This window comes from Zosterops lateralis, assembly GCF_965231275.1.
Source record: "Zosterops lateralis genome assembly, chromosome: 6".
NCBI classification, from domain to species: Eukaryota; Metazoa; Chordata; class Aves; order Passeriformes; family Zosteropidae; genus Zosterops; species Zosterops lateralis.
Window position 1 is genome coordinate 54,210,806 of NC_139761.1, and position 17,473 is coordinate 54,228,278.

The window sequence follows — 17,473 nt, forward strand, 5'->3', positions numbered from 1 at the left end:
ATCACCCACATGGAGATGCCAGAAGTGTTAAAAATAAGGAAAACCAAACATTTTTGGGTCTGAATTTCCCCCCAGAGGCAGAATCCACCTGCTGCCATCAGGGAATTGACCTGGATTTCTTGCTTAACTAAAGTCCAGCTTCACTTTCACTTACTCAACCAACCAACTTTACTTTGTGTGATGGATTGGACACCTGGAATGGAAATAAATTCAATGAAAACCCATTATATTTTATTCCTCCTGAGAAGAAGGTAGTTGTTGTGGAGTATCTAATGGAGTGTTCAACCTTGTCCTCCTCTGTTGAGGATCTCCACTGTGGCACCCAAATTCCATAAAATCTTTGGGCAAAGCAGTAGAAGTGCTTCCAACGAGCTGCCCTAGGATTCACCAAGATCACCCCATCCAACCTGGCCTTAAACACTTCCAGGGATGAGGCAACAACTACAGCTTCTTTGGGAAACCTGTGCCAGCACTTCACTACCCTCCCAGGGAAGAATTTATTCCCAATATTCCATCTAAACCTACCTGAAGGTGGGGTTTTGCTCCTCTTTTTTCCCAGATCCAACTTAAGCAGCTTTTCTACTTCCAGCTGCTCCCAGCTCCAGCTGCAGAGACACACCAGGACTTCTACCATGTAACACCCATGTTTCCAGAGCTTTTCCCTGCAGAGAATTCACAGAGCCAGGGATAAAACAAGTCAGAGGATAACATCCTACCCTCCAGGGAGCTGTCACACCAAGTGAGGGGCGGTCAAACCCTGAGGGGTCCTGGGATCCTCCACTGCCAAGTCAAGATATGATGATTTAAAAATTAACGGCAGCAGAAGGTGTTACTTGAAAAATAACAGCTCAGAAATGTTGCCTTTAATTGTTTAATACATCCTAAAACTATCCCCAGGGGGAGTTTCTGACAATATCTGTATTATGGAATGGTTTGGGTTGGAAAGGACCTTATGGATATCCATGAGGCAGGGACACCTTCCACCAGCCCAGGCTGCTCCAGGCCGAGTCCAACCTGGCCTTGGACACTTCCAGGGATGGGGCAGCCACAGCTTCTCTGGGAAATCCATTCCAGGGCCTCACCACCCTCTCAGGGAAGAATTTCTTCCCCTTGTCCCAGCTAACCCCACCTGAAGGATTCAGACAACCTGAAAATTGTCCTAAGACAAAAATAAAGTGCAGTTTAAAGCATCGTTTCCAAATGTGAGAACTTTAAACATCCAGTATTTTCAACAGTCTCAGAAGCTGATGCTTGGAAAATAAAATATCCATGTGGGATCGGCAACATGATGCCATTGTTTCATTTATTGTCTATTTCTCAGTTTCCTGAGCAGGAACAAGACACTTTGCTACCCAAAGCTTACAGGAAAAAGGAGGTTTTATGTAAAATAAAAAGGAGATCATGTTCCCAGCAATGTCCAATAGATGATGATGACATACAAGAAATACTGTTTTTTTGACATTTTTCCTCTTCCAGTTGTCCATTTCATACCTTAAAAAGACTTTTATGGCTATTTAACGTGCCTTGGGATTGACAGCACCATGGTGCACTAAAGGGGGAAAAATAAGTTGTTCATGTAAAAACAGGAATTAAATTCATTTGAAAGTAGATGAACTGCAACTTTTTACAAGGAAAGGGATTTTTTGACAAAAAACCCAGGTTGATTTGTCATCCTTGCCAGCATCAAGTTTTCATCCAGAATATGGAGAAATGAAGGAGCTGCAATTTCTGTCAGGAGTTATTTCTTGCCTAAAAATTGGACTTTAAAAATAATTATCACCCTTCATTTTTTAATTTCAGATGCTCATATTTTTTCTTGCTTTGCTTTGTTATTTTTCAGTCCCTTCTCCCCAGTGCCAAAGTGCAAATCTCTGGATAAAAACTCCACTGGTAATATTCCTGACTTTGTTTTTAGCAAACCACCAGGGGCATAAAGTGAAAAGCTAATTAGAGCTTTGTTTGAAGGCTTTGAAAGGCAGAAATTGGGGGTGGAAAAAGAACAGGGCAAGGGTGACTGGTTCAATTGAACCTGGAAATTTACCCTGTTTTCAAATATGGAGCTATTTATTTATTAATTCATTGACTTGGCTTATGGGTGATATCTCATTTTCTCCAAACTGCATTGAAACTACAAATTAATCCATTTAGATGTTGTCCTTCCATCTTTCCTAGAAAAGGCTTTTCATGGGAGCTGCCTCCCTGGTCCAGCCCAGAAATTACAGAAGTCTGGAATATCTCATGTGTTAAACCCACATAACCTTTATACAGGGGATCCTGACACCTTCCACACAATCCTGGAATGGTTTGGGATGGAAGGGACCTAAAGGATCATCCAGTTCCATCTTGCTACCACAGGCAGGGCCACCTTCCTCTAACCCAGGGTGCTCCAAGCCCCATATCAATAAATATATATGGATATAAATGTATAACTTGGTATCCTAGGTACAGGCATCTCCTAGATGTCCTTTCTGATCCAAAATTATAAATATATATTAAAATCCAATATCAAATGTACCTTGTCCCATATATTTATATAAAAATACAAAAAACATTCTTGTGTTAAATGCGTGCACCAACACCCACATGTTACTGGATTTCCTTCTCTCTCACAAACCTCCATGAATCCCACTTCATTTCCAGCGGAAATCAGGGTATGGATGAGAGCCCAGGCATGAGGGAGGGAAAAAGAGAGCCAGACAGAATTCCCTGTCCCTGATAACACAACAATTCAGAATAAAAGTATTAAAGATAAAAATCCAGTTCTTACCAGAGGAGCATCAGGATCAGAACGTTCATTGAGGAACCCTCTCCATCAGCAAAATATCCTTTATTGGAAATATTATTTAATTTTTATAGTGAGTATCACTTTACTTCAGGGTCAGTGGGTGGGTTTGCTCCAGGTATCCATTGCACAGTTTAGGCTGTCCTGGATGGATCCCTGGAGCAGCCAGCTGGGATTACAAGAGCTGATCCAAATCTCCAGGTAAGGAATGAGTCCAAAAGGCTTCCACGCTACTCCTGATTTATCACTGGGAGGCCTGTGCAGGACTCACCTGTCAGAACATGATCCAGAGTCCATTAAACCTTTTTTCTCTGCTCCAGGTATTCCCAGGAATATCTCAGCTGCCCACAAAGTACAGTTTGGATCCAGATGGGATTTATCTGTCAGTTATCAATAACATTAAGCACATCCTATGATATCTTAGATGGAATTAGAGGGATCAAGAGACTCCAGGTAGGCTGGAAGAGAATGTGCCATGTCCAAAGGAGACCCACACAGGATCACAGAATCCTGGAATAGTTTGGGTTGGAAGGGGCCTTAAAGATCATCCCGCTCGTGCTGATGTTTTGGTTGGATGTAGCTCTGCAAACAACAACATTTTAACATCAGTGTTGGAATTTGGTGAGTTTACATACCAAAATTTCACCACTGACTACCATTAGTTCCTGCTTTATTCCCAGTTCCCCAGGCACAACATCAAACACCCCCTCTTTTCTCAAAATTATAAATAAAACCAGGAAATCCAGTTATTTCCATGAGAAACTTTTGATACTGAGAAAAGAATAACCAAGAAGCCAAAACAGTTTGTAAAACAAGTTAAACAATTGTCCGGTAATTAAGTATAAACCTTTGAACTGTTTATTACTATATCCTTCCTCTGCCTCTGTGCATTTTCCAAGAAAAATGGCAAATTTTGCTTTCACAATCATTTCTGCTCTATTTCTTTGGCATTGAATCAAATTGGATTTATTTTATCTTTTTCCAGGGCTGTATTGCACCAAATCACCAGTGACTTCCCCAAAACCCTTATTTTTCCACCTTCCAGCTTGCTTCATACATCAGAATCAGATTTGTTCCAAGCCTCCTGATGTTCTCTGAGCCAAGACTCCAAACCACCAGGTGAGCTGGTGACAATGAGGCAGGTCCAAGGTTGACCTAAATCCTATATTTTTAAATTTATCTGTTATTTATTTTATTTATGAATCCTGTCTATCAAACTGTTACATATCATTCACACTGGACAAAGTTCACATTGATAAATAATGTTTTATACCTTTAAGAGCTCCAGCAGGCTGAAACATCCAAAAACAAACTCACTCCCTGGCCAGGGCTGGATCAGTGATCAAGACAAGGTATAGATTAAAGGGATCCAAGGATGTGCACATGTTGTTAAACTGACAACCAGGACTTCTCCAGTATAACTCCAGAGGGGAATAACCCCTTTGGGGCTGGGCTTGAATAGAGTTTGAGGGTCAAGGTGTGGATGGACCCCCAGATGGGATGATTAGTGGAGATTAGTTCTCTCTGGGACAATTAGTCACTGTCTGAAAGTGCCCAGAACTGCCTGCTCAGGTGTGGACATCTGGGTTGCAGGTAATTTAACGTGGATAATCTCATCCTTGAAGGAAAACTGGGCTGTCTGGAAGTGCTTTGTGTGACACTTGGGGACCCTCTGACCAGCTGGTCACTGCTGGTGCTGTGTGTCCATGTGACATGGCAGCTCATCCATGTGATGGATTTGAGATCCCTGAAGCACAATGGATTTCAGAATTCCATTCTATCCCTTTCCCCCCTCTCTCTTTTCTATGTTTATTTGCTGTGCCATGAGGGGCCCTGAGGGTTTTGTCCCAGGAGAGAAGAGGGGACATATTGAGAGCCCTGTCACCCACAGGCTCAGAGTCGGAGTCAGGAAAGGAGCACATCTCTCTCCACATCAGCCTGGATGTTCTCTGCTGCATTTGGGATAAACCCTTGGCTCCCACCACTGCAGTGAGGGCACAGGAGGAGCTGTGCATCCAAGAGAAAGAAGCTGGCTTCCTTCTTCGTGTCCTCATATCCTCTTTTTTTGAGCTGTGTTGGAAAACAGCCTTCCAAAAGTAGGATTTTTTATAATAAATGGGAGTAATGGCTTCTGCAAATTGGCTTTTGTTTTCCTTAGGCAGCTAAAGCAAGATAAACAGATGTATGGAAGTATTAAGGACAAGTCTTATTTAGTTATAAAGAATTGTCAGCAGCAGAATGCAGTTGTTAACAAATCAGCCTTTGAAATTTGATTGTTTTAAAATTCATTTCCATTCAATGTAAGTTTTATCTTAATTCTCACGGTTTTTGGATGTTTCAGCCTGCTGGAGCTCAGAAAGGTATAAAACATGAATTTATCCATGTGATTTTTATCCAGTGTGAGTGATATATAATATAACATTTTGATGGACTAGATTAATAATTAAAAGAAAAATGTTCTTAATGTGGTATAATCTGGGATTGCACTGGCACTGGGACTTTCTCCCAGTCCAGGTTTATGTTATCTCCAATGAGATTCCTCCAAGGTGTCTTCTGAAACAAATTTCCTTCAAACCAAAAGGGAATAAATATCTGATTCTTTTCTTCATTCTTAATTAACGTGTACTGGAATAAATCCATAATTTTAGGCATCCAAGCACGGAAAAACAAATTTGCCATTTGTGTTTCTTCAAGCCTCATGTTCTTTTCTAGACAAATGATAAATAAAAAAGTATAGAATTTATGTTTGGAAAATATATGGAGTATACCAAAGTATGGCAATTAAAATGGTGATTGATTGGAGTTAAAAATGAAAGAAAGTGGAATTCTGGGTTTTACATTTTGATGTAGTTCTTCCCTTTGCCTCAACAGGTAACACCCAGCCATGGGAGGAAACCACACACAGCCCAAATTCATCCTCCTGGGAATTACCGATACTCCCTGGGCGCAGGCTCCTCTTTTTGGGCTCTTTCTGTTGATTTACGTGGTCACTTTGGCAGGGAACATCGGGCTGATGGTCTTGGTTTGGGTGGCTCCCAGCCTCCACACCCCCATGTACTTCTTCCTCACCCACCTCTCCCTGGCTGACGTCTGCTATTCCACCGTCATCTCCCCCAAAATGCTCACAGATCTGTTGTTCGGGAATAAAACCATTTCCTGGGCTGGCTGCATGACACAGTTCCACCTCTTTGCTCTCTTTGCCACGGCCGAGTGTCACCTCCTGGCCGCCATGGCCTACGACCGGCACGTGGCCGTCTGCCACCCCCTGAGCTACGTCACGGCCGTGTCCCCTCGCGCCTGCTGGCACCTGGTGGCCTGGTCCTACCTCGTGGCCTCCCTCAGTGCCCTCATCTACACTGCCTGCACCTTTGGGGGCTCCTTTTGCAGGCCTCGACGGGTGGACCACTTCTTCTGCGACGCTGGCCCCGTGCTGAGGCTGTCCTGCTCCGACACCCACGGCAGGGAGGTCGCCATCTTCGCCCTGGCTGCCACCAATGGGCTGGGCACTGCTGTGGTCATCCTGCTCTCCTATGGCCGTGTCCTCTATGCTGTCCTGGCCATGCGCTCAGCCCCCAGCAGGGCCAGAGCCTTCCGCACCTGCGCTTCCCACTTGGTGTCCGTGTCCGTGTTCTATGGCTCCCTGTTCTTCATGTACCTGCAGCCGGCGTCGCGGCACGGCAGCCGGGACAAGGTGGCCTCTGTCTTCTACACCGTGGTCAGCCCCGTGCTCAACCCCTTCATCTACAGCCTGAGGAACAAGGAGGTGAAGGCGGCGCTGGGGAAGTGCAGGAGGAGGATATTAAACCTCTGCCGGCAGCAGAGAGATGTGGCTCGTGGCGTCAGGGAGTCCCAGAATGGTTTGGGTCAGAAGGGATCTTAAAGATCATCTGGTCCTACACTCCATGGGTAGGGACACCTTCCATAGATCAGGCTGCTCCAAACCCCATCCAACCTGGCCTCGAACTCTTCCAGGGATGGGGCAGCCACAGCTTCTCTGGGAAACCTATGCCAGGCCCCCTCCCCACTACTCTCACAGAGAAGAATTTCTTCCCAGAATCCCTTCTAAACCTACTCTCAGCTTAAAGCCATTCCCTGTTGTCCTGCCACTCCATGCCCTCATGGAAGCAAACTGTTCCTCCAAAGCAAGAATAAAAAAATGAAATTAAATTATATGGGTTTTTCCCTGTTCTTTACAATTTTATATAGGTTCTTCCAGAGTTCCTCACAAAACTCAATTACAATATTTATCCTGGAGAAACAGAACCTCAACAGCCACATCTTTCTTGGAAGGAAACAGGAGTCACAGCCTCAAACTTGAATTCCCTTTGCAACCACTAAGAAGAAATCAGAGAGAATTATTCCAGGGTATTATTAGAATTAAACCTCTCTTTCAGGAAGAGAAAAATCACAGTTTTATTGGTTTATAAATTATTTTGCACTGATCAATATGTGTTTTTCTTGCAAGATTATTGTCCTTTTCCCTAAACTCCAATAAAATTCTTTATTGTTACCTGTGAGTTATTTATTAGAGCCAAGCTGCTGGGGTGGGAGGGAGCATTTGAGAAGAATAAGAGTGTTTTTAAATTTGATTGATAAATGAGTAAGATAAAAGGCTTTAGAAGTGCATTTTTTTCTGACTTAGAGAGATAAAAGGCTGATGTGGGTCAGGATCTCAAGATGCACCTTGGAATATCAATGGAAATGCAAGTGTCCAAGTGCCAAAACACATCATGAAAACCTAACAGGTGCATTTCACCCAAACTTTTAGCACATGACTTGGTTTCCATAGATGAAAGAATCCTCAACACCTGATCTATGGGTAGTTGAGAGCTGTTCGGTTCTGGAAAGGCCCTAAAAAAGCCAATAACAACAATTCTCCAAATTATGGCTCAATAAAGAAGGTACAGGGATGGCCAAAACACTGGGGAGAGACCAGCAATCCTTCATATTTTCCTGGCACGCACCTATAATTGAAAAAACCTCCTAATTTCTACTCATCCTAATGGATACAAAGTGATGGTCATTGGTTTTGAGGGCAAACTGAGTGCAATCCTGCAACTTCCTTTCACAATTTGGTGGTTTGGATAAGCTCAGCAGACACTTCCCCCTCTTCCTCCTCTTCTCCACACCCCTCACTTTGTTTGTCCCTCACTTGTTGACACCTTTGTAGGGTGGGATGAGTTCAGACACTGCAGAGGGATAAGCCTTGGCTGTGTCAGAGAAAGGTGGAGGCAGAAAACTTTTCCCTTTGGCATTGGGTTGTGTAGATGTGTTCTGAGGAGTTACATGAGAATTCACTTCCATTTGAAAAGTAAATGGAAGGTGAGTAGTCTCCTTGTTCTCTAGGTAAAAAAAAAAAAAACAACAAAACACCAAACAAAAAACCAAAAAAACAACACACACCAACCAACCAACCAAACAAAAAAACAGCAGGAGAAGAGATGTTTTAGGTCTGGGGGAAAGTGGGAAAGGTGGATTTGGACCTGAAGGAAGAAGTTGGAATCGACAGAATTGAATGATAAAGGACTTGGCAAGAGAGAGACTTTTGATACCAAAGTTGGGTGGGAAGACACTCTAAAAGCTCATCCCATTCCAAGCCCCTGCTGTGGGCAGGGACACCTTCCACTAGACCAAGTGTCCAGCCTGGCCTTGGACACTTCCAGGGATTCAGGGGCAGCCACAGCTTCTCTGAGGAACCTGTGCCAGGGCCTCACCAACCTCCCAGTGAAGGATTTCTTTCCTATATCCAGTGTAAATCCACTCTCCTTCAGTTCAAGTTTTTCAGGTTTAAATGAAGAATTGAGAAAGCCCACCAGCAAGTCTGAGCTCCAGGGCCCCACCATACAGGTGCTCACAGCTATTTCCACCACAGAGGATGCTGCTCCCATTCCCAGAGCAAGAAGTGATCCTGGGAGACCAACCACCCTTCAAGGGATCATCAGCTTAACAAGATCTTCTGGGCTTTGCCAAGAAAGTTTCTTAATCATCATCATGGAACTTCTCAGAGGGCTTTTTAACAATTTCTTTCATTCTTCTTAATGAGCCATGAGAGACTAGTTAGCAAAGGAAAACAAGGAAGAAACTTTCTTCCTTGTTAAAGACAAAGTGAACTTCTCCAGCTGCTTTGTCAGATCCAGGCTCTGGAACCAAAAAGCTGGAGGGTCAATGTGTTGGCATGGGACTGTGTTTAGGGAGCTTAAATCTCATCCCATTCCACTCCCTGCCAGGGGCCCTGACACCTTCCACTATCCCAGGCTGCTCCAAGCCCTGTCAAGCATGGCCTTGGACACTTCCAGGGATGGGGCAGCCACAGCTTCCCTGGGAAACCTGTGCCAGGGCATCCTCACCCTCACAGGGAAGAATTTCTTCCCCATATCCAATCTAAATGCTTTGTGAATGTAAAGCCATCCCCCCTTGTCCTGCCACTCCAGGCCCTTGTCCAGAGTCCCTCTGCAGCTCTCCAGGAGCCCCTTTAGGCTCTGGAAGGAGCTCTCAGGTTTCACCTCTGCAGTTTGAGCTCACACATGGGTTATGCCCATGCTGGCCTTGGCAGAGCTGGGTTAACAGTTGGCTCCATAATCTTACAAGGCTTTTCCAGCCTAAATGATTCTGGGATTCTGTTACTGTTTCTACCCCACATTTTTACTCCTGGTCAGCATTCCTGCCACTCCTCCTGTGCCGTTGCACTGTAGTTCTGACAGTTTGTTTTTCCTTCCTCTGTGTCTCATGGTTTATTTCAGAGAGGAAATTGCACAATTGCTCAAAACTAAGCAAAACCTGTTTAATAATAAAACCAAACCGTGAACAAAATGCCAGGAAAGGGAGCAGGAATTGTAATTCCACCAGAATCCATAGGAGATGCCAGATGAGGGCTCTCTGCTCTTTGAGCAACCTTGGGCCATGAGTTGGGTCACCCTGTGGTGGCACACAGGAAATTCCCTTTGAAATGGATGGCTTTGGAAGCAGCTCCGTCAGCAGGAGACTTGCATTGGTAAGTAAACACCATCACTTCCAAGAAGTTTAATGGAAGCCTGAGGGTTTATGTCCCACTTCTTTATATATATATATAATTATATATATAAATTTATATTTATAAAGATCTTAATATATATATTTATGTATATAAAGAAAGAACATCTATATTTTTTTACAGAATTTCTTTATCTTTTTTTCTTAATATATATAAAATTTTAAATATATATAAATTTGCCCTTTAAATATATAATTGGCTTCTTGGCATCATAGGGAAGTAAAAAGAACCAGTGTAAAAAATGGAGATTCAGGGATTGGGAAACAGCTCAGGATTTGGAGAAGTGCTGCAAGTGGTAATTGAGAAGAAAGGAGAACACTTTAGAAACTCTCCTGCTGCATTTTATTTTTACATTTTCTGGGATATCCTGATGTCTAAACATCCAGAGTGTCTCAATCACACATACGGAGAAAAGTTTCTTTTTTTTTCCCCCCTAAAAGAAGGAAATTGTCCCAAGTAGCTGTAATCAGAATATATGAAGAGTCGCTGGTCCTCAAGCTCTATAAGTGGCCGAGAAGGGCTGAAATTTCTGAAACTAAAATACCAGACAGCAAACACAAATAAAAAAGGAAATACTATTTTTCAGCTGAATGTTTCCTCCCCATCAGTCTCCAGAGCCCGGCCTTCACCTCCTGGTTCCTCAGGCTGTAGATGAAGGGGTTCAGCATGGGCGTCACCATGGTGTAGAACACAGAGGCCACCTTGTCTCTCTCCCTGGAGCTCCTGGAGCTGTGCCGGGAGTACATGGACACCAGGGATCCGTAGAAGAGCACCACGACAGCCAGGTGGGAGGCGCAGGTGGAGAATGCCCTGCGCTTCCCCGCGGCCGAGCGCGTGCCCAGGACGGCGGCCAGGATGGAGGCGTAGGAGAGGAGGATGGCCAGGATGGTGGTGGCCAGGTGGAAACCCACCATGAGGAACATCCCCAGCTCATTGGGCGTGGGATCTGTGCAGGAGAGGGCGAAGAGCGGCGGCCCCTCGCAGTAGAAGTGGTCGATGGCATTGGGGCCACAGAAGCTGAGCCGGAGCGCCAGGCCCGTGTGGAGGGCGGCGTTGGAGAGCCCAACCAGGCACGAGCCAGACACCAGGAGCATGCAGATCCCTCGGGACATGGAGAGGGAGTAGAGCAGCGGGCGGCAGATGGCCACGTAGCGGTCGTAGGCCATGGCAGCCAGGAGGTAGCACTCGGTGGTGGCGAAGGCCACGTAGAAATAGAACTGCGTGAGGCACGCGGCGTGGGAAATGAGCTTGTCCTCATCCAGGAGATCCCGGAGCAGCCTGGGAGCGATGCAGGAGGAATAGCAGAGGTCTAGGAAGGACAGGCTGCTCAGGAAGAAGTACATGGGGGTGTGGAGCTGGGCGACCAGCCGGACCGACACCAGCAGCCCCACATTGCCCAGCAGGGTGACCACATACATCACCAGGAACACCACAAAGAGGACAACCTGGATGTTGCCCTGCTCAGAGAATCCCAAGAGGACAAAGTGGGCACCGTGGGTTCCATTTCTTTTGGCTGCCATCCTGCTGTAGGCGCTGCAGGAAAGCCGAGATGCAGAGTCAGGATATTCCTGTTTGCTGCACAAACATGTTAAAAATGACAGTATTTTTATCAGCAAACACAGCCTGGAGATGCAGGAACTGCAGAATTTACTGTTTGGTTCAAAATACATTTTAAAGTAGTCAAAGTTCACTACTGAGGTTTTTTTTAAATGGTTTTAGTCTGGTTTAGCCACTGATTTGGTTTGATAAACCATTTTGCACTGTGGAAGGTTTACTCTACCTCCTGAAGGAATTAAGGGGGTTGTTACTCATCAGATTCCAAGTATTAACCCAGGTAATTTAACCTGACTTTAGAAACCTTTATGAATTTGAAAAACAAATTGAAAACAATGAAAACCACTCAAAAAACAACCCCAAGCTGCATTGGCTTAGAAGATCCAAAACAGACAAAGCACTGGTGAGAGATCAGGACATCTTTAAAATTTTCTTTATGAGAGTCAGAACAAATTAAAATAAAACAAATTTCTTCCCTTCCTTCCCGTGAAACGGAAATTGTGGTTCAAACAAGATGTTTGTATTAAAAACCTCTTTAAATATGATGATACTTGTGTCATTCCTGTGAGGAGTGGAGAAAGAAAAGGGTTTTAAATGTCTGTAGGCCCCAAAAATGTTGTGATGTCGTGATTAACTGCAGGGAGTAAGATGCTGATAATACAGTTCAAATAAGTAGAAATAAATATATATAATGTGGAAAATAATCCAGGTAGTGCTGCTATGAAATGATTGATCTTCAAGGCCAGGTGGGATAGGGGTTGGAAACTCCTGGGCTAGTGCAAGGGGTTCCTGCCTGTGGATCATCTCTAGAGGATCCATAAAGTCTCTTCCCACCTAAACCATGATAAATTCCTGGTTTCACCTCAGAGACCTTGAGCTTAGATGATTGTCTGTCATGAGAACAGGCTCTCACCTCAAGCCCTCTCCTTGCAAAACAGATCAACTTGCAGACTTATTTTGGGTAAAACTCACCTGTTTCCTCACATCTCGGGACCCTTTTTTCTTATCAGATTTTACCTCTCAGACCAAAATATCCAGGGAGAAACAAACCTGGATTTTTTCCAGTATTAGTGTGGAAGACAGGAATAATTTACCCTCACAAAGAACATCAAAACTTGACCAAAACCACTGCTGTTTGTAGTCTTCATTCACAGGAACACCAAGGGGTTTGTCAATGCCCAGCCCTGGAGGAGGAAATTTCCTTTGGGAATGGATGACTTTGGAAGGAGCTTCTTAAGGAGACCTGCGCTGATAAATAAACACAAATAGGTAAATCAACTCAATTAATTTCAGGAAGTTAAAAGGCAGCTCGAGGATTTATTTCCCATTCTCTATATATAATTAAATATATGAACATTTAAATATAGAAATAAAGTTAATATAGATGTTTATTTTATATATACAGTTACAGATATAATTACTTAACACACAAATATTTTCCTGATATGTAACTTTATTTTATATGTTATATGTAATTATATATATTTAAAATTTTAATATGATATGTAATTATATATATATTTACATTTATGTCTTAGAATAAATAAATAATTTCCTGGAATCACAGGGAATTAAAAAGAACTGGTGTAAGAAATTGAGATTCAGGGATTGAGAGACAGCCCAGGGTCTGGAGAAGTGTTGCAATTGCCAATCAGGATGAAAGGAAAATTCTGAAGGAATGTTCCTGCTGCATTTTATTTTTACATTTTCTGGTGATAATGATGAGCTGAATTTAAGACTTTTAGGCTCAGATTGACCCTTCAGTCAATTTGCCCAGAGTGTGCCTCCTAATTCTGCTGATATGAGGAATATTCATCCAAAATTTGAGTTAGGAATGAAGGTTCAGATGTACTGGAGTACATGCTTTGCCATCAGGAAGGACCATCACAATTTCCTATTATATTCCATAAAAACCTTCATGGAGAGGCTCCTGCTTCTGCAAACCCTTGGAAGGACCATTTTCCCCACCCAGCAAAAAACTGTCTCAAAACCACTTAAAATTTCACCCTCTCTGATTAATAAGATACTCACAGGTCCTTGAGCTGGAGTCCACAAGCTCCATCTCCCTGCCCCAAACCAGGAAGTTTTCCGTTTCCACCCTCTGACGTGGCTGGAATATTTAAGTTTTTACCCCATCCCCATGCGACCAATTACCACAGGGTCTCTGAGGCATCTGAACACAGAATGAGCCTTCCCCAGAGGCCCTGGGATCCATCCTGAGGTTTCTCCCTGGAGTTTTGGGGATGGGATGCCCTCAGCACATCAGAATTGATGCTCTCAGAGCCTGAGCGATGTCATTTGTGAACACAACCCTCTCAAGAGGAAACACCAAAACAAGGATTTTTGCTAAAGGCTTGAATTTGAAAGGTTTTTAAATTCTTCTCTAATTCCGTATTTCTCTTCTCCCCTCACGCTCCCAAAGAAGCTTTTTTCCCCAGTTCCTCCAGCTCTGAGTCAGAGGAAGTCACTTGAGTGGCTGTCAATGCTTTTCTGCAGCTGCTGGGGGATGTCCTTACACCCAGGAGGTATCTATGGCCCATCTCCATCTTGGTGGCCACCACAACCTCCATAGCTGCTCTCCTGTCCCAGTATCTGGGACAATTATTCTCCATGGGCAATGCTTAGCATTTTCCCCTTTCCAAGCTTATCTGGTTCCCATCTGCCCATTTTTGACCAGGAAAGCTCATCTTGAAAAGCCATTTTGAAATGTGTGCTTCAAAATGTTCTCAGGAGACTCCCCAGAAGTAAAGTGCACCAGCCAGAGAATCCTGGAATGGCTGGGGTTGGAAAGGACCTTAAAGCTCATCTCATCCCAATGCCCTGCCATGGGCAGGGACACAGGATGACCCCTCAGGGGGGTGTGTCCATCAGGAGGAAACATCAATGCTGGATGTTCCACCTCCTTCCCATGCTGTGGCTCCCGTTCCTTTCATGGTCAGATGCTGTTCCCATAGATGTTGGACACATTTCACCCTCATTTCCACAATTCTCACTTGCACAATGAGCCAAAATCTTTTGGTTTTGAGAGCAGCAGCTCCAGCACGAAGCCACAATGAGCACAGTGACAGTGCCATGGCCACAGACTCGGAGTTTAATTCACTAAGGGCTCATGTTCCTGTTTAAAGGTCAGGTGATGGCCAAGGCAAGACCAGCTGGAAAAAGTAATTGAATGGTTTCTCAAACTGTTATTCAAATATTGAATATTTTTCAAATACTTTTTAAATACTCAATATTTTATTGCCAAAAAATTGTTATAAGGCCCCAGAGCAAGAAAAGTTGCTCTGGGGCTTATGTTTTAAATGCATTAGTGTTTTATTAAATTAGTAATTATGGGGGGGAGGGTTATGTGTTAAGTGAAACATTTAAAATAATCTTTAGTCCTATTTAAAGAAGAAATGTACACTCTTTTCTGCACCTAAATTAAACAATGTCCTGAGGGTGGCAGGGAGGAGCAGAAGAGGGGGAGAACAGCAGAAGTTACACAAAGAGGTCCCAGTTCATGGTCTTGATCAGAGTTATGGAATTGGTTAGGTTGGAAAAGCCTTCCATAGGATCATCAGATCCACCCTTTCCCACAGCAGTGCCAACACCATCACAAATCCATGCCCCCAGGTGCCACATCCACATGCCTTTTAAATCCCTCCAGGGATGGGGACTCTACCACTGCCCTGGGCAGCCTGATCCATGGCTGGACAGCCCTTTCCATGAAGGAATTTTCTCTCTACCCAACTGAAACCTCCCCTGGTGCAACTTGAGGATATTGTCTCCACACCTGGAGATGTGTGAGTTGAGGACCTCCAGGGCTCCCTGCCACAGGGTGTCAGCACAGCTGATAACAGAGGAACAGCTCAGGGGGATTGATCCAGGCAGCTGGGCTGAATAGTAATCAGGGAATTATCAGTAAGCTCTGGTGATGCCTTAAAAGGCTACCTAGAACAAAGACCAGACAGAGTAAAGAATGAAGTAGATATTTATTAAAAAGGCCTTCAAAGGATACACCTTGGGTAGTACAGGAGCCTGGCTGAGGCTACACCCAAGATGGACAGTGGGTCCCAAGTTTTCACACTTTTACAGATTTTGGTCCATTTACATGTTGGGGTCAATTGTCCAATTACAGCTTCAGGTTATGAAGTCACATCCTCCCAGTCTGCTCTCCTCAATTTGCAGTTGTTTGCTCTTTTTGGGCCTGAAGCTGCAATGGTGTCCTTGGTTCTGTGGCTGGAGAAGGATTGTTTTGTGTGACTGAACTGTGAGGAGAACTTGCTAACACTTTATATGAAGTTCAGAATTATTATATAATGCAGTAATGCAGTACAGAATCTGGAAAATATGAAAGCTAAAACTTAAGGCATCATTCTCCCCCTTAGAGGCTTGACAAGGCCTCTACCTTGCTGAATCTCTATTCTAAACAACCACTAATAATAAAGGAACAAAGGATTCAGCTCAATGATCCTGAGTATCTGTGAGTTGTGTGTCATCAATAAATAATCAAACTACCTTGGTCCAATCCAACTGAGGAGCTTGTCCTCCATCCCAAGTTATTCCATGTCTCTAGGAGAGCTCCATCACTCTGAATTTCACCATGGATCTGGCATAGGATGAGATAATGCACTGATTAGTGGTTTTGGGCTTTTTCACATATGCAATGCTTGTGCACCAAAACATTTAGACCAAATATGTCACAGAATTCTGGAATGATATGGGTTGGAAGGACCCTCAAAGCTAATTCAGTTCCAGCCTCCTGCTATGGGCAGACACCTTCCACTAGACCAGATTGCTCGAAGTCTCATCCAAACACCAACATTGGAGTGAAATTACTATTTTCAGCTGATATTACATCAGCCAGCACATCATCTAAATAAAAGTGCAGAGGGCCTCAAAAATGTCCCTCTGACATATTTCAGAAAAATCCCAGGGTGTCACCCACATCTCCATTGTATCTGGCCACAAAGTTCAAACATCCAAGCTCATTTTATTTTCCTGAGTCTCCTCCAAACCTCCTTCACCTCCTGGTTCCTCAGGCTGTAGATGAAGGGGTTCAGCATGGGGGTCACCACAGTGTAGAGCACAGCAGCCCATTTATCTCCTCCCCTGGAGGTGTCTGACCTGGGGATTAAGTACATGAAAATCAATGCCCCGTAGAAGGTGCTAACAGTGGTGAGGTGGGAGGCACAGGTGGAGAAGGCTTTGCACTTGCCCTCAGCTGAGCTGATTCTCAGGATGGTGGAGATGATGGCTACATAGGACACCAGGACCACCAGCATGCTGGTGACACCGAGCAAAGATGAACAAGTCCTCAGGATGACAAGGCTGAGCGTGGTGTCAGAGGTGGAGAGCGAGATCAGCAGGGAAATGTCACAGAAGAACAGATCGAGGGTGCTGGAGCTGCAGAAGAACAAGCTGGACATGCTGATGGTCTGCCCCACGCCGTTGGCCAGCCCCAGGAGGTAGGAGCCGGTCACCAGGCTGGAGCAGCGCTTTGGGGACATGACAAGGGGGTAGAGCAGCGGGTGGCAGATGGCCACATATCGGTCATAGGCCATCGAAGCCAGGAGGAAGCACTCAGTGACCAGAAACAGGCCAAAAGTGAACACCTGAGCCATGCACCCAGCATAGGCCATCCCCTTCTTCCCCAGCAAAACCCCAACCAGTATCCTGGGAGTGATGATGGTGGAAGTACAGAGGTTCACAAAAGCCAGGTTGCCCAGGAAATAATACATGGGGGAGTGGAGCAGGGGGCTGGCTCTGATCAAGGTGATCATCCCCAAGTTCCCCAGGATGGTGACAAGGTAGGTGAGCAGGAACAGCAGGAAGAGGGTGGCCCGAGTTGCTGGGTCGTCGGTGAATCCTGCCAAGATGAACTCAGTTGCTGGGGTGCAATTGCTTCCTGGCATTCCTTCAAAGTATGTTGTCTGTGTGAACTCCTTGCTGGCAGTTTCTTCCAGCTGGAAAACCCTCTTTCAGTGGGATCTGCTTGGAGACAATCCTACAAGATCTAAAGCAAGAGTTTAGGCACAGACTGATTAGACAGTGCTAGGTGGAAGTCATGGCATGGGTAGGGAGAAGCCGTAGGTTCCACAATCCTGAGGAGCTTTACCTTGGTGCTG

The 17,473-nt window shown here is 44.6% G+C and overlaps 2 protein-coding genes across 2 annotated transcripts; one reads left to right on the forward strand and one right to left on the reverse strand.

Annotated features, from left to right (window-relative positions):
- Window positions 1-5,666: 5,666 nt before the first annotated feature.
- On the forward strand, window positions 5,667-6,662 carry LOC310910203 (olfactory receptor 8J2-like; the record flags this gene model as incomplete). Its single annotated transcript, XM_083862651.1, has 1 exon — window positions 5,667-6,662. One exon carries the CDS (start codon window positions 5,667-5,669, stop codon window positions 6,660-6,662), a length of 996 nt encoding a protein of 331 aa, XP_083718777.1.
- A 3,725-nt stretch (window positions 6,663-10,387) lies between these two features.
- On the reverse strand, window positions 10,388-17,260 carry LOC310910204 (uncharacterized protein; the record flags this gene model as incomplete). Its single annotated transcript, XM_083862652.1, has 3 exons — window positions 10,388-11,345; window positions 15,139-15,173; window positions 16,364-17,260. 3 exons carry the CDS (start codon window positions 17,258-17,260, stop codon window positions 10,388-10,390), a joined length of 1,890 nt encoding a protein of 629 aa, XP_083718778.1.
- Window positions 17,261-17,473: the final 213 nt, after the last annotated feature.